Source organism: Strongylocentrotus purpuratus, unplaced genomic scaffold (assembly GCF_000002235.5).
Source record: "Strongylocentrotus purpuratus isolate Spur 01 unplaced genomic scaffold, Spur_5.0 spur5_scaffold_19, whole genome shotgun sequence".
NCBI classification, from domain to species: Eukaryota; Metazoa; Echinodermata; class Echinoidea; order Camarodonta; family Strongylocentrotidae; genus Strongylocentrotus; species Strongylocentrotus purpuratus.
In genome coordinates, this window is record NW_022145604.1 from 20,199,197 (window position 1) to 20,219,007 (window position 19,811).

A 19,811-nucleotide genomic window follows, 5' to 3' on the forward strand; every position below is an offset into this window, starting at 1 on the left:
GTGCTGGTAGGTGAATCGTTGTGGCTTATAATGTATGGGGGAAATAGTTGAATATTGTAAGAAAAACGACTACATGTCGATCAGTATAACAAGAAAGAAATGTGTAACTCGATGCAAACTACATTGTATGAATACATATGAAATAATACTTGGGATTATCCTAAGGCTTATGGATACAATTTTACTGGAGGGTATAGGTGTTGTCGCTTGCCCGAATATCAACTTCCAAAGTTTTTGATTTTGAGAGCGAGCGAGTATTTTGACAATATTTTTTTGTATAAGAGTTAACATGAAATGTTTATGATAAACGATAAAGTTACGCATACAATCTAAAAAAAAGAGGAGACACCTCTCCCCCGCCCCGCCGCCCTCGGATCAATGATAATCAGTGCTTACACATCGCCACTCCAATATTCCAGACAATAATGCTGATAGATGAGAATAATTATGGCAGTATGGAGACACTAATCATTGTCACTATTTGCAAACTCGAGCTGATGAGGATAGGTTGTCTCGGTCTATCTCATGTCTATTTACATTTCGACGAACATAATCTTCTTAAAGTGTTTTGATGATGCAAGAGTTTACTCAGTCTTCTTGATCAAATTATTTTTAACTGATCTGACTCGGCCGTCTCAAAGATTTATTCCAGGAATACGTACAGATTATTAGATATTATACAATACAGTTAATCACTGGCGAATCTGGAAGGGGCGGGGGCTCGGGTGCTGCGACTCACAAAAAACTTTATTTGCCTTTGCTACACAATTCAAAGTTCCAAACTACAAACGTAAAATATTATCAAACCCACCCATTATTAAAACATGTTCAATCACGGAGCCCAAAACGTATATCATCTGGAGGGTGTTTCACAAACATCCTAAGTTGAACTTATCTTTAAGTTGGACTTAACAATTATGGAAAGCCATCAGCATCTTTGAAAATATTTTGGGAACGTTATTTCATAAATGCATAAAATGTTGATTCAAATCATTCATATTTCTATTATCAATGAGATTTCATGTTCTTGATGTGGAATTTATAAAAAAAAAAGTCTAAAATACTTGAATTTTCGCTTTTGAATATATTTTACTTCAAGGCTACAAATGGCTGTCCATAATATTTAAGTCCAACTTAAAGATAAATTCGATTTGGGATCTTTGTGAAACACCCCCTAAACTATTAAACTTCACCTTTCCTCGTCCCCTGCCAATCATCTTCCAAGTCCACAAGGGGTGACATGTCACTTGTTTGTTTTATATAAAAACATGTACGACTACTGACAGGCAATTACCAAAGTCATCACTCGTCGCAATCCGGTCCTGACCTCCCAACGGAACAGTTCAAAACTGATCGAATCTCCCCCGATTTTTAATATGTCTATGCTGTGTATTTCATTCAATTCTAAAGTTAATGGGCTGTAATTTTTTTGCAAAATTGAACGTTGAAGTTGATGTTTGATACCGTTTTCATTCACGGATTCATATTGCGGAAGAAGGCTTTCAAATATTGCTTATGGGGGATAATTCCTAATTTCCTTTGATTTTTTATTTAAATGGAACATTGGCTTATCAAGGAATTGACCGGCAGTGCATACAGCTCAGGAAGGAGGGGGATCCTCACTGATTGAGGGCGGGGGCTTGAATGCTTCTGGGCAATCCCGCCTGCGATAATTCCCTGCAAGTTGTATTGCTTTTAATGGGCCTTCAAACATTGGAGGGGTCGGTCGGCTCGCCACTTTAGGTCTCCCCCTCTCCCCCCCCCCCCTTTCTCTCTTTCTTTCTCTCTCTATGTCTCCCTCTGTCTCTCTCTGTCTCTGTCTCTGTCTGTCTCTCTCTCCCTCTCTCGTTCTCCCTCCCTCCATCCATCCCTCTCTTCCCCTCTCCATCCCCCACTCTCCCGTTGCCTCTTTCGGGCATTCCCCTTCCTCTTCCCTACTGCCCTTTCCGCCATATCTCTCTGCCTCTCATTCTCACCCCTCCCATCTCTATCTCCAATCACCCCCGCCCTATCATCTCCCCTACATCCCTCTCTCTCTTTTCCCCCTCCTCTCCTTCGACGTATAATATTTGCTTCTCCCTGTCACTTTCATTTGACTACACAGTACACACAATATCTTGAGACGTTTTTGAAGTATACAACCCTCAAGAGTGGTACTCATATGCGATACAATGACAGATCTTGTTAGCGTTGAAAGTGAGGAAAATGAGAATTGCTTTGAAATATATAATCGGGTAGAATATCTTGTCCCCCGCATGGGAGGGTATCGATATGAGGCAGGATGCCCCTTTTCAGCGGGGCTTTTGTTTCAATGACACCAGAGGTCAATAACGATTTTATCAAACTACACCACACCCTAGTTCAATGCAAAGGGTAACGATGCTTTGTTTTTATTCTGATATAACACGTGATGACCATGATGGTGTTTGAACCTATACCTCCATACGTCGTGCATGAACCATTGTACAATGTAATTACTATTTTCTTTCCTCATACTCATAGAATCAATTTCTAGACTTTTCACAGTGATTAGCTCACATTTTAGCATTTCCCGCAATCTGTGATACTACAGTTGCAAAAAAACATTTATTTATTTTCTTTGAGCCGTCATCAAATTTGGATATTTATTTTGGGCATTTAAAGGGGAAGTCCACATTGATAGTTGGTTTCAATAGAAGCAGAAAAGTGAGAGAAACAGGTCAGTGAAAGTTTGAGCAAAAACACATAACATGGTAATGTTGATGAGCAACTCAACAACACTTTAGGATTGTATTGGACAAAATGACAAATGGACAAAGTAAAAAGAAGGTGTTTATACCTCGTTAAAGTGCTGGTGTTAGACGAAGTGCTATTAGACTACAAATTGGCATTAGACCAAATGGAATTAGACGAATTAGTAATAGTCCAAATGGCAATTTCTCCCTTCAGACATCATAAAAGTTTAATGCTGATGAAGCGTAATGTGTATTGACCGTACACACATCCATGACATTGACCTTGTCTGTGGGGTTCCACTTTACTCTGTATCCAGACTTCGTGGGAACTCTACCCGATACCTCCCCGTCAAAGTAGGCCTACATCATGGTATTATAGCCTCTTGTTCAAATAGAATCTTTATCTCTTTTGATAAAATGATTTGATATATCCTAGTTCATTGCACATGTAAAGTTCTGTAACTGCGCCGTCAATATAATAAGTATAAAGAATAAGCATCCGTTGCAAGTTAAGTCATTTATCCTGCCGAAAAAATGCCCAAAACGATAATTGTTAGAATTAAGTCCGTTTATTAATCATGTAACTAGTTGCATTAAACATGTACAATGTTTTTTTAATGTAATGACATATAATATGTGAAATTATGGTGTACTCGAGTAATAATCCCCTTTCACTTTTGTAGCCATGTAGACAATTTTCATAATTTTTGACGTCAATAGGGAATTTTGTTTGAGACATACCCCCTCCTTCTCACACACACTCTCTCTCTCTATCTCACTCTCTCTATCTCCCCTCTTTCTTATTCTCTCTCTCTCTCTCTCTCTCTCTCCAAGAGGAGGCGCTCTGGGGGGGGGGGGGGGGGCTGGAGGGGCACAATGCCCCTACTTTTTAGGCTCCCCTAAAGTTCGCCTTTTTAAATTCAGATTAGTGCCTATTTTTCTTTCAAAAGGTGCCCCTTATATTTTGACAAATGCCCCCTTTCCCGTGTCATAAATGGCCCTTTTCACTCCTTACAAGTACCTTTTTTAAATCTCTGATAAGTGCCTATTTTACTTTGACACGTGCCCCTTTTCCTTTCTAATAAGTACCCTCTTTCCCATTACTTAATAATGCCCCCTTTATACCCTTGACAAGTGCCCTAATCCAAATCTGATAGGTGCCCCTTTTACCTTTACAAGTGCCTTTTTCCCATTTAATAAGTGCATTTTTGCTTTCTAAGAATTGCCCCTTTCATCTGTGATAAATGCCCTTTTCAAGGTATGAGAAATGCCCCTTTCTGTGAAAGGCAGTGTAGCCGGGGGGGGGGGTGGGGGGGGGGCAATGTGCCCTAAATTTAATTAGAACGAACTGTGCTCCTTCAAGAAATACAATCGTGCTCGTTTTCAAAGCTATTAATTGTTCTCTAGATACCTGTATGTATAAGAAGTTTGCCACTTTAAACACTTTTAAGAGATGCATTTTTACAACCTGTCATCCTTTAAACTTGATGTCTTTTTGAACCTCATGTCCTTTTGAACTTCATAGAGTGCCAAGGTAATCAATTACCCTTTGTTCAAGAATATAAAGGTTTAGACTAACTCAGGCAACTACATTTACATTACCAAATGGCATTCATGTTAAAAAGACTGAGACATAATCTCTTTCTTTCTCTTTCTCTCTCTTGTTCTCTCTCTCTCTCTCTCTCTCTCTCTCTTTCTCCCTCTCTATCTCTCCATCTATGCTACTACTTTTGGAGACTGTTTTTTAAAACTTAATTTCCCTTTACTTCCTGTAATTGATATCATATACTGCCCACACTTTCATATCTCATTTCAATCAAATACAATTATAAAGCTTATACAATACAAATTACAAAAATTAGTTCTGAACTTGCGACAGTTCATGGTTAGATTTTGGTTAGTAGGGCATAATCGCAAACGAAACGGAATTACGATTGTAGCCTATTTATTCGCATCGGATGTATGGTTCACAGTCTGTATAATCTCTACCCTGAACCAGGGACTTGGAAGACATATCTGCATTTTACAAATGTAAGCGGTGGGAATAAATGTTAGACAGTAGGTAACACATTTGTTGATTCAGATTTTACGTGTACTATAGATTTGCCTTCATTTTTCTTCCTCCATAGAATATTTTTATTTCTCAATCTTCGCCATAAGACCTTTAGTTCTGGGCCAGGAAGGCGTTACGTCTTAGTTAAAATATTTTAATTAACGCCATTCTGTCTTCCAACAAAACTTTAGTAACGTAAAAGGAGAATCATTGAATTTGTATGCTTGATTTTTTTCTTCTTGTAACGGGAGAGTGGTTGTAGTGTAAAACGAAAAAATAACGTGAAAAAGATGTTTAACCCTTCTTAAAATAAATAGAGGATTCCTATCTATTTCTGTACAACGAAACTTTCATTTTCCGTTCATAAATGTAACGGATACTCTTTCAAAATGTATTATCCCAATGCAACTTATCAGTGTTTAATCGTACTTGTCTTATAAAGATAGGCCTACATGTATTTTTAAATTACATTTCTGAATTTAATTCTAGGCGAGCCTAAAGATGAAACGCATCAGGTGTTTGTACAAGTCAACAGAACCAGAGCAATATCGGCGCTTTTCAACGATGAGCACGACATCTCTAAAAACAGAAATGATTTCTCCGGAGTTAATGGACAAACAGTTAACAAAAGGACTCTACCATTTGAGGATCCGGGTTATGTCTGGAGGGAAGATGGGCTAGGAGAAAATGGAAAGGGTGTGGTGGTTGCACCTGAGGATAAGAATGTGGCGGATGAGTTATTCAAGAAGCACCAGTTCAATGTTTTTGCCAGTGACCAGATAGCATTGAATCGGACGCTTCCAGATCATCGTCCTCCAAGGTAAGACTACCACGCCTCTGATAACACCCTTTGACCACACCCCCTTTGACCACACCCCAATGCCCATCTCCGACCCATTGTGTTCCAAACCCCAGTTAATCGCCTCCCCTGACTTTACCACACCACACCACGCCCTTGCGAATCATTGACCCCAAACCCTAACGGCCACGTCTCTTGACCACACTTTACCACTCTCTTTGACCCTCAGTGAAGGTGCTCCAGACTCAAGCCCACCATGTCCCCTGGTTCTAAATCCCCCAGCCCCTGCCCCAACCCATGACCACACCCTACCTATTCACCATGCTATTTGATACCTCTTCCCCTGAACAATTCAGTAAGGATCGACGCCCATGACCACACCCGATCACGATCTTGACACTTGTTATTTTTAATTTAACAAAAACTGATTTTTTTTTATTTTTTATGTGAGACATAACTGTACGTTGACGTTGATAAAAATGGCTTTGCTATAGTATAATGTTTAGCCAGTGTACTTATATTGAAGAAATCAGTTACACTAATTTGTTCACAGTGTTGGGCACACTGATTCGATTAACTTCTTCCGCTTGATGTTGACTTCATGAATAATAATGAAAAACAATAACAGAAATAAAGATCGAAGTCGTAAATGATGGAAGAGTAATGCAGTATAATCCTATACAATCGTCCCTTACTAGAGCCTTCCGCGCTCCTACTCAATTTTTTTTTCTCTCAAATATAATTTCTTTGTCCATTTCATCATCCTTCCCGACAACGCAGGTGCCGAATGTTTAGATATCGCCACGACCTCCCCAGCGCTTCGGTCATCATCGTTTTCCACAACGAAGCTAAGAGCGTGCTTCTTAGAACGATCTGGAGCGTCATCGTACGATCACCGAGGCACCTTCTGGAGGAGATCGTGCTGGTCGACGATGCCAGTAGTCTAGAAGGAGGTATAGGACCGATAATTTTTAGGACTTTATACTAAATAGCAAATGTTGTAGGTTACATTAACGAGTTCCATGAGGTAAATCAAAATGATATTATGTAAATGAAAGCCTGGTCACTACCACTATCACTATAATTGGTTTTCAATATTATACAGTCATATATTGCCCTTACTTGGACAATATAAGCTCATCCTACTATTCTAAAAACAGAATTTTATTTTAGCATGCGAAAAATCTTTACGTAAGTGAACCAAATTCTTTAAGTTTCATGCCGCGAAATAATGAAATCTTATCACTGATTTTGGTAAATATTCACAAAGGCTTCTTGCCATTAAAATCTCTATTAAAGGTTATAACTTATTTCGAAAGAGCGATGAAAGTTTGAGGAATATTTCGTTGATCAAACTGTATCGGTCCCTTCGGAATTTGCTTCCCAGCCGGTTAAATCAAAATCTTAAATATATTGACCATACTCATTATTTTACCCGTCTCTTTGCATTTGATCTGAAACCGCTTAAGGAACTGGGTCTTATCAAGGAAATGTTTTCTTGGTCAGACTTTTCCGTTAACTTCCTTAATTATGTTATCGCCATGCACATGGTTGATAAGATGTATTGAAATTGCAGTAACTTTCCCATATTGAAAGGAAATTACAAGCATGTGTCCGAGTAGTACCAGACTACTGCAAGTACTGGTCAGATTGATTTCAATAGCACTTGACATGTCTGACCTTCCGGCTACTTTACAAATGACCAGGGCACTCCGGACACAACCTTTCATATATAAAATGACCCTTGACAAGGATAATTATAATGACCCGTTGCATGTTTCTTAAAGAGACCTCATGGCAATTTCTGTGAGGTCGTGTCATACTCGGACGTTTAGATATTTCCTTCTTTAAAAAAAAATATGTTAAGAACTTTTGTACCTGGCTTCGACGAATAATTTGTCCTATTCGTTGACCCGACATTTTTTCATGGGAGAATTGTTCCGGACTTTATATCGTCAGGTATATGGTTAGGGTTAGGGTTAAAATTGGGTTTTGCACAAAACCATTATACCTGACTACGTTTATTTTACTGTACGCCGTTTTACTAGTCAACCTGCCATTTGGGAGACGTTGCTATTATTGTATAATCCCTCTTTCTACATCAGGATAGCAAATCCTTCATCATCACATCTCTGATTTTAAATCATCATCAATTTTCGTTATTCTTCAGAAGATTGGTATAGGGGCTGGCTCGAAGATTACATCTCCCATCTTCCCGTACCTACGCGGTTGCTCCGCATGCCGCATCGTAGCGGAGTCGTAGGGTCCCGACTCGCAGGAGTGTCGGCAGCAAGTCGTAATGCTACCGTGCTTGTCTTCCTGGACTCGCATTGTGAATGTACGGAGGGGTGGCTGGAACCGCTCTTGGACTGCATCAATAGAAACAGGTTTGTTTGATAAAACAGAGAAATGAAAAAGTATGGAAATCTTCCGAGTTGGGAAGCAGGTCGGGATAGCTTTGTCGAACTCTTAGAGCACACTGAAAACAGATCGGGTTAACTCAGCAGAACCTGTAGGGCACTATGGAAATAGATCGCGATATAATCTGAGAAACAAATCACTATAAACCTTTGCACAATGTGGAAATTATTTGGGGAAGAAATCGAGATAGACCTGTACAACTTGTGAATAATATACGAATCGAACGGGGAGAACTCTGCGCAACTTGTTGATAATATTAAGGAGACAAATCGGGGAAACTTCACATAACTCGTAGATAATTTACGAAACAAATTAGGAGATCCCGATAAAAGTTTGGAAACAAACCGGGATAGTACTGAATAAGTAGATAATTCGGGAAACAATTTGGGAAAGGTCTGCACAAGTCAGAGATCATTTGGGAAATCGATTGCTATTAGTTGGTTTATATACCTCGCGAGTTTGTGATAAGTTTCGAAATAAATCGAGATAACTTTGAACATGTCTTTATTTGTTAACACTCCCAGTTTAAAAACGATTTGAAACGTGTTAAACTGAGCTGCCCAGAGTTGTTACAGAGTTCTTTACAACTTTATTACGAAAATCCAAGATGATGGGCCTCTGTGTCACATGAAAATCTTTAGTGAAATTGGTGAAAATTCAAAGCAATAATTAATAGTTATACTCAGTTCAGGGATCACTTTCTTCATTTTCTTTGTTGTTTCTTCCCTTTTCTCCCTCTTCAGTACTCGAGTCGTAAGCCCTGCTATCGACTCTATCAGTGACACGGATTTCTCGTATACCTTCATCAGAGGGATAGCCCGGACCGGAGGCTTTAGCTGGTTCCCAGAATTCATGTGGACACATGCACCTCAGAGGGAGATGAAAAGGGTGTGGCAGGATGCTGCAACACCATTGAGGTGAGGATGCGATTCTATACCAGTGTGACGGGTCTGAGCTTTTCCCCCGCTTTTATATAGCGCTTTATACATCTACCATGTCTCTAAGCGCTTTACAGAATACCCTGGTCATTGGATTCAATGCTTGCCCGCACACATTGTATGCACAATCTCCACTCCCTGTGGAGTATTCCAGTCAGGCGGCACTTGACGCTTAAAACTGTTTGACCAACAATGACGGTCGCATCCTACCGGGTACCCATTTAACACATGGGTGGAGAGTAGCAACTGCAGGTTAATATCTTGCCAAAGGATATAGTGCCGTGGATGGAATACAATAATGTTGAAAGACGTGAGGATGCGATCAGAGAGTATTTTGTAGAATGGACAGATAAATACATGACATGTTTCGCAAAGAGAGAGAGAGTAAGAGGTGGAGACAAAAAAAATTGGGGGCAAGGGTCCGATCCATTGAGGCGTGTGAGGCGCGATGGCTCAGTGGTAGAGCAGTGGTCTCATAACCGGAAGGTCTCGAGTTCTACCCCAATTCGATGAGCTAGTTCCCTATGTCAAGGCATTAATCCTCATTACCAAGTCCCATAGGGTTACATTGTATTTGTTTACGTAATTCATGTAATGAAATACAACAAAACCATGACATTTTAGTCACATTGGTGATACTTCTCTTCAGTTTCATTGGATATCATGCCTATTTTGAGGAACGCCAGGAACAATAATGGATCTGGAAAACTAGTTGGGCGATCGAGGATGATGTTTGAACTTTCCAGGCGGTCTGCTTGTTGAGGTTAATTTAGAGAATATCGGAAACAAGCCTGGATTAAGATGTCTGCTTCGCTGTTCTCTTGAAGATCTCCAGTCATCTCCATGGTCATGACCCTTGGACTTGTCTTCTCCAGATCTTACTCACTCATCACGTCATGTCACGTGATCCGTCAGGAACGAAACCTAGCTGGGAATAGAAAAAATGCAAACACATACAGTATATTATGAAAACACGTGATCACCATTTTGTAAGTGGTATGCAGCATTAATATTTATTCTGTCACTGCTCTCAGCTTTTGAGTTTATCGGCTCTGTTCATTATGAGTGGCGGTGAATATTATTGGGGAAGGAGTGTCTTGCAAGGGTTGGCTTTAAGGCAGAGTAAAAAATCTCTTTCAAGAAAGCAACAAGGGTGTACATTCTAAATTTTCAAATCAGGAGATTCCAAAACTCCAGCACTTTAATAAAACACACACACACACACAAATTGACTAGATTTCAAATAATTTAGTTTAATTCATGATGATTTGAATTGTATTAAACACATACCACCCCTCCCTCGAGGTCAGTAGAGTTTTTGTTCTTTTTAGCTAGGGGTGCCTTTTGGGATCTAAATGTACTGCCGCGGGACTAATTTATGTTTGTACTTAACTTAATGTGGATATGCCAGAAGGGGTTTGCGCCCACCCCCCCCCCCTTCCTCACCGACCCCATTCAACACTTACTCCCTTGTGATAACTATAGCAGATTGATCTTCAATAAAGCAATGTCTCAAACCTACCCGGATGAAAATAGCCCCCTAGCTCCCCGTCCGGCTAGGTCGAAGCACCCTATAATCCTTGAAAGATTTCCGCTGGATAAACCCACTAGTGATGGACAGACTATTTCTGCTTCCGTCTCCCGACACTCATGGCATCCTGTCCAAAGGTGATGTAGAAGAGAAAATACTAACACCTTATGATTGCTATTATGCAATATGACATCTTTTCTTCGAGGGATGTCAATTACAATATACTACAATTGTGATTGTTATTGTGACATATAACATCCTTGCTCCTAGGGACATCGGATCGAGTAAACTGTTACAGTATGATTGTTCTACTCAATTACCGACATCCTTGCCAAGAGGGACTTCGAATAGATAATACTACACAGTATAATGACGCAATAACTGATGGGCTGTTTTGCGCGTTTCGTTTGCTAATTAAGTTCAGAGACATGGCGATGAAAGAGGTCATTAATTCACACTTAGAAGCTTATTTCTGTGATGATATAATAGACCTATATGGATTGTTTAATTTGCAGGACTAAAATGAGGTACACTCAATGTAAAGATGACCCCAAAATTTGTACTTGGGTTGGGCACGGCATGTTACTGATAAAGGAAATCATAAAACGTCTGTGTTTATTATTTACATTTTTGTTAACAAATTATAACGTATTCTTTGGTGTTCTTTCAAACAATCAGATCGTTAAGACAGATTTATTACGTGTTTGTTTATAAGAATGTAATATATCATACTGTTTTCCCCAGGGCAATGTCGGATGCGTCTCCAACTTGTTATCGTAAACTGTAGGTCCATGATAACTGGTAGACTTTATTTATAAACCAAACCCAAACAGGGCGAAGGGCTCGGCGAGTTAAGATCAGGGAGGAGGGGGTAAAAAGGAAAGATCACGATGGATTTCTAAACATATAATTTATGATTCACAACAGATAAGATTAGCATTATTGGAGGCTGCGTCTGACCATTTTAATCGGCAAGGATGGGATAGAGATGTCGGAAGACGTTTCGAGCAGATTTGCCAAATTTTCCCAACGGTAACCCCATCCCAATAAATAATAATGGATGAATGATAAGTAATGATAAAATTAAGAATGATAACAGAGATGAAATAAACTAATTATAACGATATCATTTGTTTCGATCCACAAGGATGGAGAATGGGTGTTGGTGAGTGTGTGTGCGTGTGTGTGGGGGGGGGGGGGGGTCACATCCCACACCCTCTATTGACGCCCCTGGGTATCATGTTAGGCACCTGCAGAAACAGGAAAGATGAAGACAGATCATCATCACGAAGAAGGGGAGCCAAGCCTATCTCCACATCGCCAGGATCAAAACATATTTTGACAGCGCCGGAGAAATGCGAGCTAACATAGCCACGTGCAACACACATTTGATCAGCCCCGAGATGTATAAATCCGACATAACATCTGCTAAACATTTGGCTTAATCTGAGAAAAACATTCGACTGGATTCCCAGCCTCTTGTGAGGCCTGACACGATGTGACATTGTATATCCTCCTCCTCCTTCGAGTCAGGGGCGTCAATAGGCCATTTTCTAATGGGGTGGGGGGGGGGGGGGGGGCAGGACAAAAATTTGCCGACAAGAGCGCCAAAAATTATCCCGCAAATAAAACAAAAAAGACTTCAGATTTCTTTCAATACAACTCTTAGTCTTGTGAAGCCTGACAAGATAAGACATTTTTCTCGCTTCTCTGCAAGCTCTTGAGATTGAAGTAGGGCCATCGCTACGCCACTTTAAATCAAGATTGTAGATTTGTAGGACCAAATTTGAACCTAAGATAGCCAAACATTAGACAACAAGCTTTTTAGAAAAAGGTTCTAAGATTTTCTAACTTTACATCAAGGGTAAAAGGAAAGCGATCTTAATATTTCTTTTCAATTTCACCGACAGAGGTACGAAAAATTGTTAATTAGGGTATTTCTCCAGTTTTTCCGACAAAATTTGTAATTTTTCTTTTTAATCGGGGTCCGGTGGCGCAGTCTTACCCCTCCCCCTGGCGACGCCCTGAACACGTTTTGAAGACAGACGACAATCAAGTTTTAAAAACAACATGTCTAACATGTCTGACAGCCAGATGAGGATGCATGTGAAATTTCTCGATCATTCGTGCCCTATCAATTTGAATGTTGGTCGCTAATATAAGCTTCAGTATGTAAGCATTAAAGCAGATTGAATATAATATCCATCATGTCGTGGAATCAACAGTAATTTTCTTAATATCTCTGACAATATGCCAATTGCCAATGACAATTTAAAGTCATTCAACTCTTAGTTAAGTATTTCAAAAGAATTATTTGATTAAGATAGGCAAAGGCATTGTTCAATTTACTGTGCTCGTTTTTTTGTTTGGTTGGTTGGTAAGGTGGTTAGTTGGTTGGTTGGTTGGTTGGTTGGTTGGTTGGTTGTTATTTTAATTGATTCTGGATACATATTGTGACTGATTCATAGTAAGTTCACATCCTTAATTATTGGAACCACATTGGGACGAGCAAACACAGAATTACAATTTGTAGCTCTATTTACACAATTGTTAGAGATAATATGCCTCTGTTAACGACACCTTAATGTTACTCAATTAGTATTGAAGAACGTGATTTCATCGATGTTAGTTCTTTTCATATCTGATTGAGCAATTTTTTTCTCTCCATGGTCTTTTTCGAGATTTACTTTACGAAGTGATAACAACTAAATAGACAAATTATAAACTGATACGTTATCAAAGGAAAGTAATTACGTTTAAGTAGTAAAAGTAAGGAGCATGAGGGAATGAACATGGTGAAGGCGTGACAATCTTTTACAAAACATAAACTACTATATTCAAAAGAGGAATAATGGGTGGATATTGATCTTGATCTGGTTTATCGGTTTTCAGACATTATATTTGTCAGTGCACAAGTCAGAATTCAAAGTCAAATCGTCATTCCACGCGAAATATAGCTGCAGTACATCTTTGCGAAAGAAAATAGCAATGTCTTCTTGAAAACGTAGGATTAAGACAAGTATGATTCAGGCAAAAAAGTAGGATTACTAAGCAACGTTAGAAGATTTAAAAGCAGCTAATATGAGTCATTTATGGATCTCTACTTCAGAAGATGTATTGATTGATATCTCACAGAAATGAAGTTTTTTTTTTAAAGGTACATGTCACTACAGGGCCCCGTCTTATAAAGAGTTGATATCGATCGCAACTTATTTGCGATTGATTTCAATTGCAACCATGTACATAAGAGATAGGAGACTGCAAACTTGCGATTGATTGGAGGACTTGCGATTGATTTGGATCAATCGCAACCCGTTATAAGACGGGGCCCAGAACTATTGAAAAATTTGAAAATATATGTTGAAAAGCTTCATTTGAAAGGATTTGAAGCAAAAATGGTATGGTTAGCGACGATCCTATAAAATTCCTTTGTAGTTAATCCTCAACTTTGGATGATTTATCTAGGAATAAAATCATTGTTATCTACATGGAAATTAACTCTAATTTTGCCTTAATACAAATGATTTATCTTTCTTTTCAAGGATTTTCTTTTACAATTGAATCCAACGTAGGAGCCGAATATTATCTTTACGACCACGTTTATATGAAACACATAGGAGTAATTTATAAAGACAATCAGGTTAAAGATTACAATTGAAACGTGATGTATCGGGTAAAGCAGATGGATGGAATCAGGCTAATCATCGATTTATATTTTAAACTTTCTTTTAATTTCTGTTTCTGAAAAGGAAGGGCTGTCTGCTTGCGATCACTTTGAAGCCTGGTTCCACTTTAACAGCTCCCAAACTTACTTTTTCTTTAATTGAAGTGTTTATCGGAATCCTCCTGCCGGATATCCAATAAACCGCAATTTGTTGCCATGACAACTAGGTGTTTACTTCCTTTGCTGCCTAATGTCTCTATTCGATTCATCCGTTAAATGATATGTTTTTGATGGAATGTGTTTTCATTTCATTAGCTGTTTTTTTGCACTTTCATTGCAGGGTACAATAATATTAGTTTAGACAGAGTTTCTTTACATCTCCTTTAAATGTTATGATTCAACACTTCAAAATATTATATATGCATCTGTAATTAGTCGGCGAGTATATATATATATATATATATATAAACACACATGTGTATCAAAAAGACATCGACTAAAGAGTATTTAACTTTGGGATGATGAATATTGAATTTTAAGCTTTTCAAAGTGTGTAAGGTAATGAAACATTAGATGCATGTACAGTTGTAGGTTCCCCAATGTTTGAAAAGTTCCTGGCGGCGAAGTATCCCGAAGTACCCCCCCCCCCCCCCCCCCCATCCTCCCCAGATCGCTGCCCTGCCTGCCATGTGCATGTCAATCAATACTTTTGATTCATTCATCACGTGGTACCTCTTCTGGGGGAAATTCTGTTAAAATTATTTATGAAATACAACTCAACAAGCAAACATCTGGCACATTATATGATAAGCGACTGAATGTTTCACGCAGGTATGAATTGATAATAAACATACCGGAAAGGGAGCAGGTGCGCATGTCTGCAAGTTACGGATATACTTCATGGTTCGTTTACTTTCCTACAACATGGTTTCGTTTGGAAAAAAAAAATGAACGATGACAATTTGCTGTTCATTTATTCTTATGTGATATGGTCATTTTGCATAATTTCTCTTTATTCCCCGTGTGTATATCTGTTAATGGTTTATTTATTCTTATATTCTTATATCATATCATATTTCTCTTATTCATTTTATCATATTCGTTGTCTTCCTCTCTAAAATAATTTTAAAGTTCTTTGTTGACGAGGCGGATACCCCCTCCCCCCACCTAGCGAGCCACTATCATTGCAGTTTGGAGTTTGGAGTTAGCATTAATCTTGTATCTGCTTAACTGTTGAATCAATCACATTTGTAACGTAATATTGCTTCATGGTTAACGGTATAACTATGTTTTTATCTAATGACACCAACCCTCTTTTTTACGTCAACAGAACACCGACTATCGCAGGGGGTCTTTTCGCCATAGATCGAAAGTTCTTCAAGAGCTTGGGATATTACGATCCAGAACTGCATGTCTGGGGCAGCGAAAATCTGGAGCTCTCTTTTAAGGTGAATGATTCAATATACTTGTTTATCCTGTCAAGTAATAGATGGATGTTTTGTTGTTGTTGATGATTTTTTTTTTCTCTCGCTGTGTTGTAAGAAAAGGAGAAGGACCTGCAAAAACGCGACGGAAATGAGAGGAAATGATTTGTAGTGAATCTGTAGGTCAGTTGCGAAGTACTAGTCCCTCATTTGATTGGGAAGAGGAGGGACCACTAGTGTCACTATGTGTTTGAAATTCAAAAGAATAGTCCAACTGGGGGATGGGAGGAGCTGAATCATCTGTCTTTATTGTATGTAAGGCTCATGTGAGTTAATATAGTACTATGATTAATCGATTAATACAAAAGAGGGGTAGGGGGAGGGTGGGGCCAAAAGAGGTGTAGGGGGAGGGTGGGGCCAAAAGAGGTGTAGGGGGAGGGTGGGGCCAAAAGAGGGGTAGGGGAGGGTGGGGCCAAAAGAGGTGTAGGGGGAGGGTGGGGCCAAAAGAGGTGTAGGGGGAGGGTGGGGCCAAAAGAGGTGTAGGGGGAGGGTGGGGCCAAAAGAGGTGTAGGGGGAGGGTGGGGCCAAAAGAGGGGTAGGGGAGGGTGGGGCCAAAAGAGGTGTAGGGGGAGGGTGGGGCCAAAAGAGGGGTAGGGGGAGGGTGGGGCCAAAAGAGGTGTAGGGGGAGGGTGGGGCCAAAAGAGGTGTAGGGGGAGGGTGGGGCCGAAAGAGGTGTAGGGGGAGGGTGGGGCCAAAAGAGGGGTAGGGGGAGGGTGGGGCCAAAAGAGGGGTAGGGGGAGGGTGGGGCCAAAAGAGGTGTAGGGGGAGGGTGGGGCCGAAAGAGGTGTAGGGGGAGGGTGGGCCAAAAGAGGGGTAGGGGGAGGGTGGGGCCAAAAGTTGAAGATAGATTAATCAAAGGGGCTACTTTTGCAAATTGTAAATCGCAAAGGAGAAATGGGGCGTCCGTAGTCCATGGAGACACACTTTGACATTTTTTTTTATTGTAATGCTTTCACAACATTTACAGGTAAAGTCTAAAAATTAACAAAAAACTCGATACAATTACTGAATGTTATTGATATCCAATGTTAGATGATGCAACCACTGATGCAATAACTTTTTTTTATTTATTGTAATGCTTTCACAACATTTACAGGTAAAGTCTAAAAATTAACAAAAAACTCGATACAATTACTGAATGTTATTGATATCCAATGTTAGATGATGCAACCACTGATGCTATAACCTTTTATATCTATTTTGACATTGGTTTTAAAAGCTTTAGGTTTTAAACCATACTTACCGCTATATCCTATTCAGTGTGTCGTAAACAAGTCATTTAATAAGGGTCATGAAGAATGTATTCATGACCAATTTCAATTCTATCAAATAATCCTTTTGGGACATCGCTGAGACAGGTTTATTAATGGAGTATTCCCATTCCTAGTTTCCTGCGGAAGTATTTAATCGAGCAAATTTCCTGTGATTGGTGGAAATTAAAGTAATATCAACTCGGTTGGTGACCCTTTGTAACATTATCAGTGGCGTAACATGCGTTCTACCATGGGGGGGGGGGGGGGACAATTTATAACGTGATAAAGGGGATGCGAGTTTAATAAACAGGCCACCATTTATGGGGAGGGTGCGGCAGGGTGCCTCATATTTCCCCATCTCCCTTTCTTGTTCTCATTCCTAATCGTTTTTGTTCTCTTCATAATTTGATAAGGGGGCATGTGCCCCGTTCCTCAGTAGCCGCTATTAAACACATTTCTTTCGGAATGTCCCACTCGGGAAGCAAGGACTATCCTACTTTTATCATGACTCAATCGTCATGAGTAATATCTTGTGATGTAGGGTTGAGGTCAAGTATTAATGCAGTGATGTGGAATGATTTACAGTGAAGGTATTTGGTGAAAATGTTCTGATGGTAGGTCCGAGATGATGTATTTCAAGCCGAGGTTCAGTTCAGTCCAACAATTCAAATCGTCGAACACCGTCTTATTAATCCTCAGTGCCTGGTGTAGGGTTGAGGGTGATTTTGAGGATTAAAAATAAATGTATTAAGTGAACATGTATAGAGGTAATTTATTTCACGTTGATCGCTATAAAGCCAAATTCTGTTTAGTCCTTCAAATTAAATTGTCCAACATTGTTTGTATCAATATTTAAGTTACAGTGGCATAGCAAGATCGAGTCTGGACCAGCGGTCGAAGAGACGGTGGTATCATGGAGGGGGGGGGGGGGGGGGGGGTTGTACCAGTCCTGATAGATATATCAAATAAAAAGTCACAAGGCCACAGATTAGTGGGAGAATATAGGAGGTTGAGGGGGTTCATTTGCCATTCAATGGGATAAGGTACACGGGGCACATTTCTCTCTTGCAAAATATACTATGCGCTCTTTATATTTTCAAGATTGTTAAAATGATCTTATATACATTTGAAAGATGTAATTACAATTTCCTTCATTTTTATTCAATATTGTTTTACTCTAGGTGTGGCAATGTGGCGGAAGCCTGGAAGTAGTTCCGTGCTCCAGAGTGGGTCACGTATTCAGATCCAAGCCTCCTTACGACTTTCCTGGCAACCCAGAGACTGTGCTCCTACGCAACAACAAAAGAGTTCTCGAAGTGTGGGGTGGGCGGATTAAACACTTATTCTACGGGCTGACGCCAGAGTACCAGGCCGTGGATGCCGGGGACATTTCGTCAAGGATACGGATAAGGGATGAGCTGAAGTGCAAAAATTTTGAGTGGTATTTGGAGAACGTGTATCCAGAGAATATCCTGCCACTCAACTTCCAGGCACTTGGAAGGGTAAGGACAGATTCTTTTAGTCTAAAAAAATGAGAAGGAAAAGGCTATTGATGATGATGATGATGGTACCGATGATGATGATGGTGATGATGATGGGAAGATGGTGATGATGATGTCAACATTCTCATCATGGCACCATCATCACCATCACCATCACTATCATCATCATCATCATCATCATCATCATCACAAACAAATTAAATTAAAATTATGAATGAGAAAGCATCAGCAGGGTGTTTTTGTAATGACAAGTTTAGATATCATTAATAATCTTGGCATCATGAACGCTCCACGGAGAAAATTCGAGACCAGTGCCCAGAATTAAGTTTCAATCTATGCGGTAAAAATACAAATATCTTTTATTTATTAAAAAAGTATTCCATATATTAAAAAATCAATTTACATTTCCCTTTTCTCTTCCTCCTCTCACTCTTTTTCAATCTTCTCATTCATATTTTTCTTTATTTTTTTCTTATTTTCTTTGCCAATGTCTTTTATCAAATTGTTTTTTGGGTTATGTTTTGACAGTTTATGAATGAGGGAGTGAATCTATGCATCGACGTGCTCCATGCTACCGATGGGAGACGGATGGGGGCGCACCTTGCTGTCAATGCATGCCGGGAAGGTGCTCTTGCGCAGGTATGGTCTCACTAAAGTCTCAGAAATAATTTCTTTTTGAAAGTTTTAAAAAAGGTATAAAGCAAAAAAAATGTAAAACAATTAAACACCACACAAAAAACGGGAGCGTAACGAGTAGTTAAGCCTGCACGTGGTATACGTTTATGTCTCTTTGTAGCAAAATGTTTAACAAAATCAATTGTGAAATATTTAGGTTGGTTTAGACAAGCAACAGCAGATTCACCTGATAAATTAAGTATTGTAAAATGGTTAATGAAAATGTATTTGTCTAAAACCACATCAAAGGCCAATTATCGTTTATCATTAGGTTTTTAGTAGTTCTGTTCCCTCCTATTATTTGTTATGATCGTTATTATAAAACTTTCCTAACTGATCTTTTTGTTATTACATTCCTGTTGTCTGGTCAAGTTATCTATTTTCCATTTTATTCATGAGCTATCATACTTTCTTTCTGTAAAATTGCTATTTTATTCTTCAACTTAAATTTCATCAGACTTTTTCTTGGAACGATTTGAGTCAACTTCGGCATGACCGTTTCTGTATCACAGCAGTAGAGGGCGACAATCATGTAATGCTCCTTGAGTGCCAAGACGTGCACTACAACAGACTACTCACAAATCAACAATGGCAGTATAACGAACAGGTGGGATAGATGATACGAGTTCAAGAGAGTGATAATTTATCGAAGACGGAGATATTCTGTTGCATATGCTAAATGGATTGGTTGTTCAAATTAACTATAGATCATTTAATTAATGTAGTAGTATTTTGATATGAAACTTCTTTTACCTTTTACATCAATATTTGTTTTAC

General features: G+C 39.3%; 1 protein-coding gene across 2 annotated transcripts in view; it reads left to right on the plus strand.

Moving 5' to 3' along the window:
• The window catches only part of LOC100891244 (polypeptide N-acetylgalactosaminyltransferase 13), a 38,528-nt gene that overhangs the window by 15,591 nt on the left and 3,126 nt on the right, over positions 1 to 19,811 (plus strand). Inside the window, exons 3-10 of one of the 2 annotated variants that reach the window (XM_030990548.1) lie at positions 5,257 to 5,587; positions 6,347 to 6,519; positions 7,737 to 7,953; positions 8,731 to 8,904; positions 15,451 to 15,568; positions 18,039 to 18,359; positions 18,888 to 18,998; positions 19,492 to 19,641. In XM_030990548.1, the coding sequence (XP_030846408.1) occupies positions 5,257 to 5,587; positions 6,347 to 6,519; positions 7,737 to 7,953; positions 8,731 to 8,904; positions 15,451 to 15,568; positions 18,039 to 18,359; positions 18,888 to 18,998; positions 19,492 to 19,641 (1,595 nt within the window). The remainder of the gene's footprint in view (positions 1 to 5,256; positions 5,588 to 6,346; positions 6,520 to 7,736; positions 7,954 to 8,730; positions 8,905 to 15,450; positions 15,569 to 18,038; positions 18,360 to 18,887; positions 18,999 to 19,491; positions 19,642 to 19,811) is intronic. The other variant, XM_030990549.1, reaches the window with a different exon arrangement.